The sequence below is a fragment of the Mya arenaria genome, chromosome 16 (genome assembly GCF_026914265.1).
Source record: "Mya arenaria isolate MELC-2E11 chromosome 16, ASM2691426v1".
Lineage (NCBI taxonomy): Eukaryota > Metazoa > Mollusca > Bivalvia > Myida > Myidae > Mya > Mya arenaria.
Window position 1 is genome coordinate 24,387,495 of NC_069137.1, and position 18,379 is coordinate 24,405,873.

Genomic DNA, 18,379 nt, shown 5'->3' on the forward strand with positions numbered 1-18,379 from the left:
ACGAGTTTCGACCAGAGAATAGACTGATTATAATATGTCACTAGTAGAATATACGTTGAAAACGTATGACACATATTGATAGAAGTTCGTAAAAAAATGGTTACCAACGAGTTAGTGTAATATGTTGTTTTTTTTCGCATATTTTAAAACTGGCAATTAAAAACTTTCTAAATATAATTAACTAATGAAATAAATTAATAACACTTAATCTAATTGATAATTACAAAGATAAATATACTGAATCTAGTTTGAAAGGTTTAGTACACTTTTATTTATATTACATAATATTATTATTCATAGCATTATATGGGGCGACATTACCGCTTATGCTACGACATAAGTAGTACAAAATTAATAATGGTACGACTTTTCTTGTAATTTCTCTGTTTAGCTGTAGTTAAAGAGCGAATAAACTACCACTGTAACGCCCATGCTGAAGATTTCGCGGTGGTTGTTCATATTGCGTCTGAAGAGTAAAACATTGGATTGATCGTATTCAAAGTATGACAGAGTGTCCACTATCGATGGATTTGTTTAATCTGAATTTTACATAAAAATTATCTTGTGTGTACTACTAAATGCCACCAAATTCAGGCCAAGATAAAATTGACAGACAATGCATGATTACCAAGCTGTAATTTGATGCTAAAGGTATAAAGGCAAGCATGTTTTTTTATCGAACACAATTTGATTCAATAAAAAGTCTCAGTACATAGTACATGTTACAATTCAAATTAAATGTAACAAAATGCTCTTGGGATTTGTATGGGTAACATTTTCAAGTGCCATCAGATTATAGAAATTAACAATGTCACTTCTTTCACGATTCCTAGAAAACAAATAATTTTCACGGATATCTGGATACAAACACCATTTCCGGTAACCAATAACTTGATTACACAACCAATTTGGTCCAGTAATTATAAATGGTAATGTTGTACCTTATTGTGCCTTATTATTATGCTTGCATTGCGATATCTTCACTCTGTTGTCCTGAAACGGAAAAAGCCATCTGTTCGTATAGTGTAATAGCTGTTGTGGGAGGCTGTGTTATTCACCGCTGCAATATTGGAAACCGATGTCTTGCCAAACAAGGCCTTATGCTGCTGTCCGTTCATTTTACTTGCTGCTGCACTGTGGTTGTTCGTAGTGTCTTGGATAGCAATATATCTTGGATGGAGTGTTTGAAAATTTTCGCCATTTGAAATTTGATGGACTTTATTTATTATTCGGACGTGCTTGTACTGCCGTAATCAAAGGTTGGAATTAAAGGTTTTCAAAAGTGTACATTTTTCGGACTTTTAAACTTATAAACAAGATGTGTGTATCTTTTGTTATGACTGATCCAAATGTGTTTCGAAAAACAAAGGACAATTATTACCTATCTTAGTCCCTCTGGTAAAGGGGATTAATTAATATGCTGATTGTAATTCAGGCTTTATTTAGTTGCTCTTTAAGATTCAGATGAACACAAACATATGTTTCGTTGCATTATAAGTGCAATGCTGCCTTTAATCTAGGACGCCTGCCATAAAGGCGTTGAGATAACTTGGTAATAGTGCGGTACCAATGTTATATACCACGTGATAAATACATTTTTTATGCTGCGTTTAAAGGCAACATTTTGCTTCGAATGAGGACTAAAAACAAAGATAACTATGCAGCTTAGAGAGCCGTAATGAGTTGATTGAGATTTAAGTATCATTAAACTTTTTGACAAATCTAGATATTAGCGTAACCTAAGTAATGAAAAAAAAATGTTAATGTTTCGTTTAAATACAATTGTTGTTTCTTTCTCAGCTATAAAAACAACCTTAACAATCAGCTTCCAAGACGTTTGTTGAATCATTTGATGAATGGAACGCATAGTGGTCTGTCTTTCTCGTCTCTACTGTTAAAATACATTGGTACGCCAGAGTACGTGGTATTAATGGCCTGTTTCAATTTCCTGCCTAGGCAATGCGAAACGGAACAAGCATTGCTAATGGTGTCGTTAACCACTTTACCTCGGATATTAAAATGTTGTTTCCGTTTTATTGTGTTCTAAGCAAGGATAAACAAACAAATAGACTGTATCAGGAAAGCTCATTATACATCCAAAAGCCACTCAGTCAATTCAATAAATCACTTCCATTATGACATAAATTCCAGTATATAGATATAAGACGGATAATCAATATGATCCGTCGGATTCATTTACACGATCATTCATATATACCTATACCAATATGTGGTTCATCGTATGCATTAAAATCAAAAGGCTCATTTCAATAGAATGATTTCCCATTACAAACTCCTTTAAACGTAGTTGTATTTCATTCAGATTGTCCGTTTTACTGTAAAATCACAGTTGAAAAGAATTCACGGTCTACATATACAACCAGTATAAAGTCTTCATGACATTAAATTGCCTGCATTTTGTCTTGCACACTGTAAATAGTGACGGTCGCATAATAATACACTATATTACAATTATAATATAGTATTATATACAGTATGACTTCAAAGTTAACATATTTGAGAAAAAAGGTAACCTGTGTAGCACAGCTGTCTCATACTGCCTGGCATCATTATTTGAGTATAACATTGATAAAAAGGTTAATTTGCGAAGTGTAACAATTACATTGACCGGACCGCTTGAGTCAAAGTGTGCGATTCTGTGAGTTTATTGCTTAAGATGCACCGTTAATTGCTTAGATCTAAATTTGTAAAATCTAACATTTAACTCAAGTTATATATAAACTGTCTATATATAACTTGAGACAAATGTAAGATTTTACAAATTTAGATATATCTATAAATTAAGACTAAAGTGTATATAAGCCATGTACTTGTATCATAAAAATGTTTTGTGTCAGTTTTTGTTGATGTTACTTCTCTTTCATACATATACATTTTACATCCAAAAGTTGGAAGCATGTGGGATAATGCAAAGTTATAACAAACATGGATGCATGACACTGACGGTTTATGAACGGAACTAAATTCCCTTTTAGCTCTGTCAGTCGATGTGAAACCCTAGCGCTCAACCGAAAACAATATCAGCTCTTTTTAGGCGTCCAAGTAAATGAATAGGGACTCACAAGAGTTACATGTAAAAAAAACATACCTTACGAAGAATCTGGACATTTTTATGAGCTATTTTATGGATACCATTCCTAAAAGATATTGAGGAAATAATTCATGAGATATATTGAAGAAACTATCCCGAGGGTTAGAAAAAACAATCATTTCTGAGAGATATTCAGGACACCATTCCTTAGTGATATTCAGGACACCATTCCTGACATACATTCAGGACACCATTCCTGAGGGATATTCAGTACACCATTTCTGAGAGATATCCAGGACATCATTACTGAGGGATAGTCAGGACACCATTTCTATGAGATAGTCAGGACACCATTTCTGGGGAATAGTCAGGACACCATTTTTGAGTTATATTAAGGACATCTTTCCTGGGGGATATTCAGGACACCATTTCTGAATGATATTTAGGACACTATTTCCGAGGGATAGTCAGGACACCATTTCTGAGGGTTCTTAAGGACAGCTTTCCTGAGGGATATTCAAGATAACATTCCTGAAAGATATTTAGGATACCATTTTTGAGTGATATTAAGGTCACTTTTCCTGAGAAATATTCAAGATATCATTCCTTAAAGATATTCAGACCAACATTAATGGATCGTATTAATGTAAGTCGTTTATCATTTCGACGCAAAGGGAGTCACAAAAAAGATAAACATCGACACGAACATTCTGACAACAGCAGTGAGGATATACCAAAGATCAAATATATCAGGTATTAGTAAATATTGTATTGTTCTTTTACATGTAACTAGCCGGATAAAAAATAGGTTCCATCAGATATCGTGTTTTTCTTGTGCAATCAGTTTTTTTCCCTATAATACTTATCAAACAATTAGATATATAAATATATAATGTAATTATAAGCACTGTTTCTGGTTGTAAAGGGCTTTATCTGGTTGTCACGATCTTCAAAATCCCAGTTCCGGTTGTTGCAATTTTATGTAACACTATGCAATATGATAACCGTTTCTGGTTATCACTAATTTTTTTATCTGGTTATCAAAGTTTTAATATATGACCGATTTCTGGTTGTCACGGCTTAAATGTTGGTCCCATTTATGGTTGTTAAAGTTTCGTATAACTCTTATTCCTTGTTGTCATGGTTATATTTAAGTGCAATTTCTGGTTGTCGCTCTATTAATATCAGACCCATTTGTGGTTGGCGCTATTTTGATATTAAATACAAAGAAAATTACAAGGATAAACCCATCAGTCAAATTATATAAAAATAAATAAATAAGGGGCACATGACATGTGGCCATACGACAATGAGAAATCAACACCTCATACACAAATACAGACACCACAAACATACCACATTTTTATGGAAAACTCTACCGATACATACTAAGATTAACTCCTTCGAACGATCACAGCAGCCCACTTTACTTAGGGCTTATCATAGTTTCAGTATTTTTCTAACACTTATCAATGATTTCTGAACTGAAAATATCAGCCTTATCCGAAAAGGCATCAACTTAAAATCAATTAAAATTAAAGTAAAAAATAACATAAAATGAAGTAAATTAATTTCAAGTACACGGCGGCTAGATACAAACCTTCCCTGTTAAACAATCAATAAAGCCGGACCAACAGTGCTAGCTATTAAGAGGGACGATATATTCAAATTAAATCAAAGATAATTATTTTACTTTTTTACATAGCTCGCATTAAAATGGTTCAACGTCTTGTCTTCATTTGATCTTAAAAAGAAAGTATTATGGTACAAACTAAGAGGTAACACACAATGAAGGTGTAATAAAACAATAAAAAATGCATGATTGCTGAGTAATATCCTTCGAGATATGCGAAAGGTGATGAATAGATAAAATGTACGAACAGCCTATTAATTTTGAGGCAGCGTTGGCAGCCAAAACACGGCAAAAATATACTAAATTCACCAAGACAAACATTCGCAGACTTCAATGTTCATCTCAGTAGACAAAAAAGTTGTATACAATCTTATAATATCATTTCTAAATCTCGTGGTTTTAATATTATCTCCATTTCTGGCTGCGCAGTTTTCTGTAAATTCGCAAGGTTGAACAGGGGCCTTGTTGCTATGATACTGACAACTGGGTACATTATAAATAATTTTAGTCTTTGACATTACTACTACTTCTGATCAAATAATACTTTTGAATAAACACAAAGATATATCGTAATTTGTTATAAATGCCTAGTTTGCAATTAATCATAAATCAATTAACATTTAATACCTTTTATTACTGGCAACATGTATGGTACATACAAATACATAAAGTATGTGGGTTACACTAAATAAAATTTAAAAAAAAAAAAACTGATGGTGATTTCAATACAACGAACATAACGCGATAAGAAGTCGCGCTTAATAATAATAATAATAATAATAATAATAATAATAATAATAATAATAATAATAATAATAATAATAATAATAATAATAATAATAATAATAATGATAGTAATAATAATAATAATAATAACAACTTTATTTAACGAAGGTTACATACTAAGTGTACAATCATTACAGACATACTACTTATTTCCGGCATGGCCTTTACACAAAAAGTATCATAAAAACACATATACTTACTTAAATATTAAGCACACTATCACTATCATACATTTCTCATGTAATTCAACATAATTATACATGTATTCAACATTTCTTCGACAAACACAACTCAGTTTAATATGATGATTATAAATTACAATAATTTCATCCTATAAATAATGTAGATATATTCAGTAAAACTACATTCAATCAATATATTTTCAGCATTTACACATTTGGTAGTATCCATTACAAGTTGTTGCAAGAATGTCATATACATACATTACCACAATTCATGTTAACAATGAACTATTAATTATAAGTTTCTTAATTGTCGTGAGTATGCGGTGTTCAAAACTTTCAACTGGTTTATAAAGTCATGTGATATTATTCATAAAGGAAATATTATCAATCCCGTAGCCAATTAAATGATTGACAACCAACGTCCTGTAATCAACTGGTTCTCCTCAAATTCATGGAGTCAAATATATTTCTTTAAACTTAATTTACACCACTTGTATATGAATGAATGATTCAGTTCTGTTTTCGGAAATACGGAGCAAACTCTGATTCTAATGGAATAAATATAAGTTTATATCAAGTGTTTTACTTGGCGGATAAAATCACAAAAAAAAGCTGAAAGAAAATGTCGGAAGCCGGTAACAAATCCTGTTAGGATCGGGTTGGTTTATTTGCCCGCAAATGCTTAAAATACACTTAACATACCGACGAACGCAACTGGTCGGATGATCTGAGAAGCGCCCTAAAAGTCTTTATATTTGACATAATTGATGTATCCAAAATGTAGTTAAGAAGCTGTTCTCTGGCTTAAATCTCTACTCAGCATGTTAATCATACACAAACATGCACCTCAACTAGCAGAAATTGGTATTATTATGTTTTCCTGTAAATATCCGTTGATGAAATCAAATAAAATAACATCATTGTTCAAAAGGAATCAAAATATATATGAGGTCGAGGACGTTTTGCGGAATTTGTTGCAACGATGGAGGCTGAACATATGGGCTTTTGTAGACAATGTTCAAGCAGAGGCATTTTTTTAGACTATGTTCCATTAATCGGTTTAGGTGTAATTTCATTATTTAAACAGAGTCTGCAAATGTAATCATTTGTTTGATTTGCATGCGTATGTTGCAATTATTGGATACATCCTTCGAACTAAACTGGTCTGGTTTCCCCTCTGATTTTTTTTATTTATATAGATATCAATTGTGTTTAAGACCAAGAGAAAGAGCCGCAAGAAGGGATTAAGTATATAAAAACTGATGACAAATTTTTAGAATGAGAATTTTTATAATGTTTTAAAAAATAGGTTTCTGAAAATGATCTTACTAATTGGTATTCATGACAACCGCGACTCTTCCATTAACCCTTTCCTCTATCAGGACGTTTTGCGGAATTTGTTGCAACGATGGAGGCTGAACATATGGGCTTTTGTAGACAATGTTCAAGCAGAGGCATTTTTTTAGACTATGTTCCATTAATCGGTTTAGGTGTAATTTCATTATTTAAACAGAGTCTGCAAATGTAATCATTTGTTTGATTTGCATGCGTATGTTGCAATTATTGGATACATCCTTCGAACTAAACTGGTCTGGTTTCCCCTCGGATTTTTTTTATTTATATAGATATCAATTGTGTTTAAGACCAAGAGAAAGAGCCGCAAGAAGGGATTAAGTATATAAAAACTGATGACAAATTTTTAGAATGAGAATTTTTATAATGTTTTAAAAAATAGGTTTCTGAAAATGATCTTACTAATTGGTATTCATGACAACCGCGACTCTTCCATTAAACCTTGCCTCTATCAATACCCATCTGTTAACTCTTCCAATTGCTATCATACCTTTCCGTTCTCATCCGGAGAAAAGCGCACGCAATATAACGTGATATTTTAGTTCAATTTGTCACAGAAATGAGAAAAAAAACAGACACATACAAACCTGGAAAAAAAAGAGATTTAAACTAAAATACTCTTAACATGAAACGAAGGGCGTTGATGACTAGATTGATACAATGAAACCTACAGGGAAACGACAATTTGGCCATTTTTTGTGGGATCAAAGATCAAAAGCCGAACGAAAAAACGCACATCGCTTAACAAACAAACTTCGATGTTGGTAAACATGTTTTTTTGTGTTCCATATATCGGAGAGTTTTAGTAACTAATCTGCTTGCTCGGCGTCATATATCGGACAAGTTCGTTAATCAGACAGGCTGCCCGTTACAGGCGTGTTGTGTGTCGCTATTAAGTATTATGTGCCAATCAGTTGAATCTATCTTGATTTGTTTTCAGTCAGATTGAAGCTCAGAACATAGACCAACAGCTGTTTACGGAATATGCCTTCAGTGTTGATCAGCTTATGGAACTGGCCGGTTATAGTTGCGCTGTGGCAATAGCCAAGGTAAAAGTATCAGCTTCTTATGGCATTTTTTTTTTGTTTGAGTAGAGACAGAAGCATATGTAATTGGCAGATAATAGCTATGGCAATTGGAAATATCAAAGGTAAATTCAAATGTTTCTATAGATATATGATTAATAAATGGCTGTGGAGATAGAGGGTCAAGAATGTTCTTAGTGTGTTTTGGGGTCAAATAGAAATACTTATATCAATGAAATCGTCCGTTCAAGCTATATAATGTAAGAAAGTCAAGCTATGAGAGTGTTTCATCATTCCGTTCTTTTCTTTATTAAAATATCCCGCTCTAATATCTTTCAGACTGGTTTAAATCTTAAGTTAGCATATGAAATCATGTTATCACCGAGACTTGAATCCTTTATTTTACAAACCCAAAACACGTTCAAGTAAGATTAGTTGGGAACACTTGAAAACATACTTACAACAAAAATGCATGTACATATCACTTACATAATCTGTTATATCTCAATAAGATTATTATGGAAATCATTGATCTAAAGGAAACACGTAACAATTATGGTCATTTTCGTCTTTTATATTAGTAAATATTATGAAAAAAATAAATAACTGCATGTTAAGTATTTTTTTTTAAATATCATCGCCAAATTGCACTTTAAATGGTCTGTGAATTTTTTTATGAATATACGTTTACAAACAAAATGGATTATAACAATTTTAAACTTAAATTTCTCAAAACATTAAACAACGCTGTCAAAACAGTCTGGAACCAGAAAGACGAGTTTTATTTGTTTTTGAGTAAAGACAAAGGCTTAATGAATTGGCCGTTTATGGCTTTGCCGTGGCGGTTGCATATGGTACTACTCTCATGAACGAGGTTGTGAGGGAAACAATGAAGCAATAAAACAAATATTGTTATACCTTTCGCATTCGTTGTAATTGTCTTACATTGAATAAACATTTAGGAATACATTATTTGCTTGGCTTACCACCAAAACCATTGAAGCAATGTTTGACTAGAAACGAATTTTAAACTAACATTAATGTCAGACTAACTAACATATATGCATACGTATTTTTCAGTGTTATCCCGTCGAAGCGATGACGAAAGACAACCACGCCGTGTTGGTTTGTTGTGGTCCGGGAAATAACGGTGGGAATGGTTTGGTGTGTGCGAGACATCTTAAAATGTTTGTAAGTACACTTAATGCATGACTCATTCGCGTGTTTGTTACGTTACGTTGTGCCCGTTTGTAAGTATTTTTAAACGTCCTTTATCCTCCTTCCTCTTTAACCATTATTCTACCGCCAAATTGTCTTGATTAAAAGTCTGATAAGTTCGTGTAAATATTTTAAAAAGTATACATCTGTCTAACTGTAAACGTTGTTATTAATACGTAATATGTTATTCTCTATCTATTATTTAATTATTTTTGTGAATTCAGGCCCCAATCACACGTGTTTTTAAATAAATGATATAAAATTTACTTAATCCATATATAGATTGACCTAATGATTTTTTTATTGTTATTTAGGTCGAATTCCTAATTGAAACCATTGATTAAGGAACCTTGTTTTAAAGTTTTTACCCATTAGTCAAAACAATACAAGTAAACTCTGATTTGAGAAGTTAAGGGCAAAACAACACTGAATATACGGCACAAGCCAAAAAAAAACAAAACAACAAGACTACCAGACCACACATGCATATAATAGCTTAATCCATTAATGAGGAAATTAACGACTTGGAAAGTTCAGAGAAACAAAAGGTAACAGCAACACGAGTTCACTCCGGGTTCAAACGGAAACCAATGTTCAGCACTATTTTATGAGTATTATGTTTAAGAAAGAAATCATGAGTTTTGAGAACAGCAGAAACTGGCAGTTGGGATTCAAGCCTTAAAGTTTTTCCTGAAATATATAAGGAATCATGCACAAACACCACTTAACAACATGAAAACACAAGTTTTTAGCGGATAACATGATAATAGTACAAGCGTAACAGTTGTTTAACTTTAAAGAAAATTTACTTAAAGCTGCACTCTCACAGATTAAACGTTTTGACAACTTTTCTTAATTTTTGTCTTGGAACGAGTCAATTTATGCGAAAATGCATGTAAACCAATCATATAAGACTGCTGACAAAAATAGATATTTATATTGAAGTATAAAAATGATGTTTTATGTGTTTTTCCTAAACCGTTAGAAACGGTTTAAGCCACAAAACCTTATATTTTGAACGGAAATATGAAAATCTGCGATCTGATTAATTGTCAGCAGTCTTGTTATTCCAAGACAAAATATAAAGAAGTTGTAAAAACGGTAAATCTGTGAGAGTGCAGCATCAAGAGTATCTCACCTTAACTAACTAAAACGCCGTTATAACAATTGATTCATATTTACTTTTGATTTGGAAATAAAATACTTTGTTGCTTTATCGGGGGAGAACCTCGTTCAGATTTTTCAAACTGTCTAATTTAATGATAAAATTATCCTGTGCATAGGTATATTTAAACTCCGGTTATTCTTAGACTGTAGTCTAGCAAGATTTATCTAAACTCGTGCCATTCATATTCCTTTTCAAATAGATAAATGCAGTCGCAATATTTCAGTAAAAGACAGGTCTCAACAAGTTTGGTCTCACTATTTCTCCGATATATTGTAGGGCTACAAACCAACCATCTTCTACCCAAAGCGGCCATCCAAACCCCTGTTCGACGCGTTGTACCAGCAATGTGAAGGGATGGACATTCCTGTTTTATCTTTCTTCCCATCAGAAGCTCACCTTATAACCGACTCGTACAACTTCGTTGTTGATGCCTTGTTTGGAATTAACTTTAAAGGTGAGCTCACCTTTAACAGAAACATACATGTTCGTAGTTAATGCCTTGTTATATTGTTTTTTTAAGCCTCATATTATAAGAGGCTCGTAGAACTTCGTAGCCGAGGCCTTTTTTTGTTTTTAATCTTAAAGATATGCCCCCTTTACATCTGACTTGAGCAACTTCATATTGGATGCCTCGTTCGAATTTAGTTTTAAAGGTAAGCTCACCGTATAACAGTCGCGTACAGTTCTGTAGTAAATGCATTCTTTGGCTTAATGGTAGTTTACCTTTTAAAATCAGGTAAACTTCATAGTCGTAATTGACTTCAATGTCCATGTATTTCTAGGCCCCGTGAGACCAGAATTTGAACCAGTCATTGAGACGCTGAAAAAGGTTGAGTCGCCCATTTGCAGCATTGATGTCCCCTCAGGTAGGCCATAATTTCAAAAAAAAATATGTATGGCATATGCATATGATATGTGTTGATATGTCTTAACAAGAGATCATAAGGAAACAAGTTATTGATATTATGAAAACAAAATCTGCGTTTACATGTAAAACACCCTTACCCCTTGAATTGCAAAACCAGAGCTAGAATTTTTTGATCATTTCGTTAGATATTACTAAATTGCTCTTTTTATTACGGCTTGCTTTTCAAACTGTCAATATTCGAATTTGTTACTGAGTCTTAACCTATATCAATATTGCCGGAATAAAGACAGCTCACATATTTAACATTTATAAAAGTATTGTGTCAGTCAGAATTAATGCTCCAGACATTTCAAAGTCAGACGTCTTGTTGGATCATTAAGGCAGATGACCTAAGCTGCCGGTATCCTGATCTACTCATTTTCTCACTTTTATTTAGTTCACGCGGAGCTATAGAATCAATAGAAAAAAATATTCACATACCTTTCACTTAAAGCTATCTACAATGTAGTTAATGTTAAAGCGATAATATGTTTAAACAAGTGTTAACCATGGTGTGATGTTTACAAATTATATGGCTGGTTTATCAATAATTGACTGTGTGTTTCTCATCAATCCACCTGCTCGTATAATTCAAGCCTTGACATACTAACAGCTAACACTGTGTGTTTCTCATTTCACAACATGCCCTTTAAGTTCAGTCTTTGACATACTAACGGCTTATACTGTGTGTTTCTCATTTTGCAACCTGCCCTTTAAGTTCAGTCTTTGACATACTAACGGCTAACACTGTGTGTTTCTCATTTTACAACCTGCCCTTTAAGTTCAGTCTTTGACACACTAACGGCTTACACTGTGTGTTTCTCATTTTGCAACCTGCCAATTAAGTTCAGTCTTTGTCATACTAACGGCTTACACTGTGTGTTACTCATTTCACAACCTGCCCTTTAAGTTCAGTCTTTGACATACTAACGGCTTATACTGTGTGTTTCTCATTTTGCAACCTGCCCTTTAAGTTCAGTCTTTGACATACTAACGGCTAACACTGTGTGTTTCTCATTTTAAAACCTGCCCTTTAAGTTCAGTCTTTGACATACTAACGGCTTACACTGTGTGTTTCTCATTTTGCAACCTGCCATTTAAGTTCAGTCTTTGACACACTAACGGCTTACACTGTGTGTTTCTCATTTCACAACCTGCCCTTTAAGTTCAGTCTTTGACATACTAACGGCTTATACTGTGTGTTTCTCATTTTGCAACCTGCCCTTTAAGTTCAGGCTTTGTCATACTAACGGCTTACACTGTGTGTTACTCATTTCACAACCTGCCCTTTAAGTTCAGTCTTTGACACACTAACGGCTTATACTGTGTGTTTCTCATTTTGCAACCTGCCCTTTAAGTTCAGTCTTTGACATACTAACGGCTAACACTGTGTGTTTCTCATCTTAAAACCTGCCCTTTAAGTTCAGTCTTTGACATACTAACGGCTTACACTGTGTGTTACTCATTTCACAACCTGTCCTTTAAGTTCAGGCTTTGACAAACATAGATGATAACAAGGAACGTGCCTTCGATAAATTCCTTCGCCTTGCCAGATCAAATTCCTCCATCAACAGCCCTATCAAAGTATCATATTTACACTGTTATTTTGTTTATTAAAACACGATAAATTACCTTAAATTCATCAAGTACATTTTAAGTAAGGGTTAAAACTGTGTTTTTTTCCTGTTGAAATGGGCACACTAGCCCGAAATATATATTAATCAAGATTGTTCAATTATATTTAATATGTTTAAATAAGTTACCTTTTAATACGTCAAAATCAATTCAAAACGTACAAGCTTTTTAATTTGCATAAACGTTGATCAGCCACCAAACATTATATATTCATGTAACAATTATTTTCCGCAAGTCACATACTACACAGGTCATGGTTCAAGATTACGAGTGTTTACAATCGCCAAATGTGCAATGGATTTAAATCATATTCATCGTAAAGAATAAAGTTTTAAAGGCTTGGAATTGCACCAGCCATGAGATAACTTATTTATATTGTACAATTTAGTACAATCTTCTCGTTCACAACAGAAATGGTATTTACAAACGTTGAATGAGTGCGTTTGCGTGTGGGGTAAAAGCACATGTAGATTTTTCGGCCGATTTTCTGTGCCAGTATCATAATCATGCAGAGTGGTGGAACTTTTTGGGCGTGTGTTTCTTGACGTCGGTTGTTGGCAGATATAAATTGAATTCTAATAATTATGCGAAAAGCTACAGAAACAAGTTCAGTAGCAAAAAGTTTAAACAAAAACCGAGTTTAATGGCACTTGGTTAACGCCAAAGACATATAAGATACAATCACAAACAAGAAACATGGAAGAAAAGAACAAAACTTCACAAGCAGCACAGTACATACATACTATATATATAAAAAATAGGTATGTTTATCAAGGATTCTTAGGTATCGGTTTGGAACGGTCAGTCAAATGTAAAAATACTGGGAGTTTTAACCAGTTTAAGTGCACAAACCATACTCTTATCCCAACAATCCTAAATAAAGATAAAACGCAAAGGGTAAATCATATCAAAGTATATACACTTAAATATACACGGCACCTTGTTATTTGACAACGGTAATGCAAACGACAGGATAATAAAGGCTTACACTGGGTGTTTCTCATATCGCAACTTGTTCCTATATGTACGACTTTGACACCCTAATGGCTTCAACTGTTTGCTTTTTATCCTAAATGTTTAGAATGAAAATGATGCGCTTGATCCTTACACTACATGTTCTATATCTTGCTAACTGCTTCTCACCATTTCAGGATGGGACATTGAAAAAGGCGACGCTAACGGTCTACAGCCCGAACTGCTTATCTCGCTAACTGCTCCTAAACTGTGTGCTCACCTATTCAAAGGAAAGCATCACTATCTTGGCGGGAGATTCGTCCCGCGAACGTTGGAACAGAAATATGAGCTAAACCTGCCCCCTTATCCTGGCACTGACTGTGTGGTCGAGTTAAAGGTATGGCGAAGTTATATTTCAATCCAACCTAAGTCAATAAATAATAACTTTGATATGTAGACTTTACCATCATTGTATAGAAAATGTAATACAATACCCTTTAAAGTCCCTACATATAGATACATCAGAATTTTCCTAACTGACTGACAAAGCATACGACTTGTACAGTTTTGTAGATACGTTTGTGATTGTTACCCTCCACATTTAATTCGAAAAAGCATGTCAATTTATTGTAGATCGGGCATGGCAATAAAGTTGTACAATGTAGTAACTTCAATTACTTTTTTTTCGATAGGATACACAAGAAGACGGCAAAGCCTAATGTCTTCTGTGAAACCAGAATTTGTCCTCTATCGTCAGTGTGTACTATTTAGAATTGCTGGCTTTGTATTTTCGTTTTATCTTGAGAAGTTTTATATAATATATAATAATATGTGAACAGCGGAGAAAGTTATATATCGATACATTTCTACGAGTAAATTAAGTGTTATAATAATGTTCGCCATGATGAGATGCGAAAGTTGCAGTTACCATTATATAATATAATGCAGATTTTCTTTATATGTGTCCCTTTTGTGAGAAAGAAATACGACATTGATTCAGTAAACTAAATACTAAATGTGATGTAATTTATTTTTCGCCTTTTTTGAATGTTTGTTAGCTTATATTCATTTGTTAAATAGGTTTAAACCTTTTTGCTGTATGAAGGGAAATAAAACACCGGTAAAACCCTAAAGAGAGTGTTTGTTTTCGAAAAAAAATACTTCGTTTGAATTAAATGTACAATACACAAAACTGAATAAAACATTCGATATTGTACTTCAGAGTGTACTATATTATCGAATTGATGTCAATTTTTTCTTGAATATTCAATTATATTTTGGAAAAATGAACTGCAGTCCAAGATAAGGTAAAAACAGTTTGTGCTGAAAGAGTCAGGGATTTGGCCATAAACGCCTATATGTTATGCGATACTAGTCAAGAAGTACATTCAGGTTGACGTTATCAAATTCGTTATAAATAATCATAGATTCAACTGTTTTGTATCGAAATGCACATCATGATTCGATATGATAGTTTCATAATGGTTATATATAAATAGTTCTTATCAAGCATGTTTAAATTGTACACTCGGGCTTGTTGCGTGTAAACCATAAAGTACAGTGACATTTTTCTCACTAACATTAGCCGAAACCAAACCACTTGTTGCTATTCAAAGTAGGTTTGCCTCCAACAAAGAAAGCGCATAAAATTAGCAGAAGGAGAAATTAACAAGACGTTCAGATTTATTCAAAATATCAAGAAAGCCATAGCCTATTAGGAGAAAAAATATATGTGCTATCGTTGTTGTTTTGTTTTTTTCATTTTTTAGTACAAAATTAAATAATCAATCAAAAGTAAGATGAAATATCGAATATGCCTTTCAACTGTATAAGTTAAGAAGATGTAAAAGTTTCAAAATGTTGAATATAAATTAATATAAATAGTTATTGATTGTAAAAAAAAAAATAACTATTAAGGTGTACGTAGCAACATAGTGACTTAAGAAAAAAAATGTGTGATAACAAATTGATGGCTAAGTGTTAAGTGTGTTTCTCAAACTTGTTGACCAGTTTAGGGTTATATTTTTAATACCACTATTGCATGTTAACCTATACATGTTATAAGTCTAACCGTACACTCTTTTTCAACAAGTGAACGAACAATTTAAGTATGTTTCGGGGCACACGCGCGTACACAATAATCCAGTATTTCTTTCCGTATGTTACGACTCAGAGATCCCACGGTAAACCTATGATTAAGACCGAAACACGTGAAATGTTCAGAATGAAAATCGAGATCAACAGACGCTCTGAATCAAGAGTGACAAAGATGCTTTTTTTATAACCATGATTAATTATTTTTTTCTTTTCAAACACAACGTCAACATGTTGTCAAAATCTGATATGATATGATAAAAAATATATTTGGATTAATGAAGGCATAGTATAATTTATTTAACATTGCCCTATACAGTACGGAATACATATGAAACTTTACACAGCTTTGAAAACCATATTGGATGAGCCGTTATAAACTATACTTATCAATCGACCGGTAACATATTCATTAAGATTGTTGTGATTTTTTAACCCTCTGTCTTACTCTTTCACACATCTTTAACGAAATAAAGAGTTGACATAGCATGTTAATATTTTAAAAATATTGCACACCACTGAGGGTCATATGACATTATAAGGACCGGCCAGTCAGCCGCCAAAGGTGTATATGGACCAAGGCTTTAGCCATAAGGCCGAGGTGGTGTGTTATATTTCTTATTGTATACCGAACACTTTTTACCATTTAATTATTTTAAAGCGCATTTGAAAAATCTTATAATGCAAAAAAATGTAGTGAAAATTACAAGAAGCACTCACAAGTTTTATGATGTCAGCGGTCCATATTATATGACTTCAACGGTCCATATTAAATTTCTGCCGAGGTCGGCAAAACATGGTATGGACCGCTGGCGTAATAAAACTAGATTTATATTAAAGTACATTGATATACGGACCGATCATAAATTATATACACATTTGTGTAAGGTATAACATATATAAAAATACAATAGACACATTTGTGTAAGGTATAACAGATATAAAAATACAATATTTTTTGCAGTTGTTGCGTATTTTTTTTTCAATTTTTCAATTCTTCGTTGACTGGGGCTGTTTACTACGTAAATCCCAGTTAAATTTAAAAAAAGGTCATTAAACGAATCTGCATTTATCACATGGTACACACAATCAGCTGGGAATCCATTACCGTAACACACTATTTTTAAACGCGTAAACTCAACTTGGACAACGACAAAATATTCTTTAAATCATGTTAATTGATATAGTATAAGCCTTATGTTTCTTAACCATATTCTAAGAGTGGTTTTATTTAAATGACATATGTGTCGACCATCTGATGCTCCTTTAATGTTATATATTGACCGTTTATATATTGTTATAAAAACGGTCATTCTGTCATTTCATCTGGATAAATAACTTTTACACAATCGTTATTGAACTAGCGATAAGGCACCTCTTCTTGTTTGCTTCGTGGTTTATTCTTTTTCTGATGGCATAAAATTTGTAGAAGGTCCGAGTTTGACAAAGACACTTCTCTGGGTTCTGGTTTATTTATTGTGGTTATTGAAACCTATAAACATAACATTTAAATTGAACACAAGACCAATGTCAAAAAGACATATTACAGGGTACAATACAATAACCACGCCCGTGTAATGGAACATAATAGAAATACAAATGTGTTTAATTATTTAGATATTATTTAATGCAAACTACTAATCTTAAACTGTGTAATGAAACAAAATAACTCACCAGAATATGATGCGATATACTTATAATATCTAAAATATAAGACAGTTTTGTGATATACTGAGTGTAATACTGTATAGTAAAATACCGTCAAACTTTACAGTTTGAAGTTCAGATCAGGAGTGGTTAGAGGAAAAGAGAAAGTTAGCGTGGTGCAGTGAAGATATAAATATCGACCAATGAAATTTTAAATTAAATATATAAAACCTTTTTAAGACATCACCCCATACAGAACATTGTACATACATGAAGATTACATGGACTGAACGTATGACAATTACATGGACAGCAAAAGTGACAAAACAAAACGGACTGCTGGGGTGGAGTTGACCTGTCTACACTAATATCAGTGAATTACAGATATATGATTATTCTATTCCGTGTCAACGCTGATGCAGTTATAAATTGACTTTAAGTATTATTAAAATATGGGCATTTCAATTATAAATGTTATGTCGTTTTAAAGCCGATGCAGTTAAAATGCCACTTCTCCGTATGAAATATTGTATTATATATTACTCTCTAGTATTATTGCTACACGTACATGTTTTCATGCCGATTAATTACATCAATGACACCAGCCTAATACCATTCAACAAATTAATACGTTCTATCTAGCAGTAATTATTCATACATCACATAAAACATAGGGCAAAATGAGACTCATCCAGTAGGAATGATATCAAGTAAAACAATTG

The 18,379-nt window shown here is 33.0% G+C and overlaps 1 protein-coding gene across 3 annotated transcripts; it reads left to right on the plus strand.

Moving 5' to 3' along the window:
- The first annotated feature begins 1,128 nt into the window (after positions 1-1,128).
- LOC128222283 (NAD(P)H-hydrate epimerase-like) lies at positions 1,129-15,031 on the plus strand. Of its 3 annotated transcripts, none has more exons than XM_052931247.1 (8): positions 1,129-1,259; positions 2,997-3,805; positions 7,950-8,058; positions 9,115-9,225; positions 10,697-10,874; positions 11,203-11,286; positions 14,114-14,313; positions 14,609-15,031. In XM_052931247.1, the coding sequence occupies exons 2-8, from the start codon at positions 3,684-3,686 to the stop codon at positions 14,633-14,635; spliced, it is 831 nt and encodes a 276-aa protein (XP_052787207.1). In that variant the 5' UTR covers positions 1,129-1,259; positions 2,997-3,683; the 3' UTR covers positions 14,636-15,031. The 3 variants fall into 3 exon arrangements, with proteins under 3 accessions (XP_052787207.1, XP_052787206.1, XP_052787208.1); XM_052931246.1 differs by having other exon boundaries at positions 1,140-1,259; positions 2,910-3,805; XM_052931248.1 differs by having other exon boundaries at positions 1,143-1,259; positions 3,727-3,805.
- Positions 15,032-18,379: the final 3,348 nt, after the last annotated feature.

Bases quoted from the DNA above. Each gene is read 5' to 3' on its own strand.
- LOC128222283 (XM_052931247.1), top strand. From the start codon at position 3,684: ATGGATCGTATTAATGTAAGTCGTTTATCATTTCGACGCAAAGGGAGT. The intron at 11,287-14,113 runs GTAGGCCATAAT...TCACCATTTCAG, and splicing joins CAGCATTGATGTCCCCTCAG to GATGGGACATTGAAAAAGGC. The intron at 14,314-14,608 runs GTATGGCGAAGT...TTTTTTCGATAG, and splicing joins ACTGTGTGGTCGAGTTAAAG to GATACACAAGAAGACGGCAA.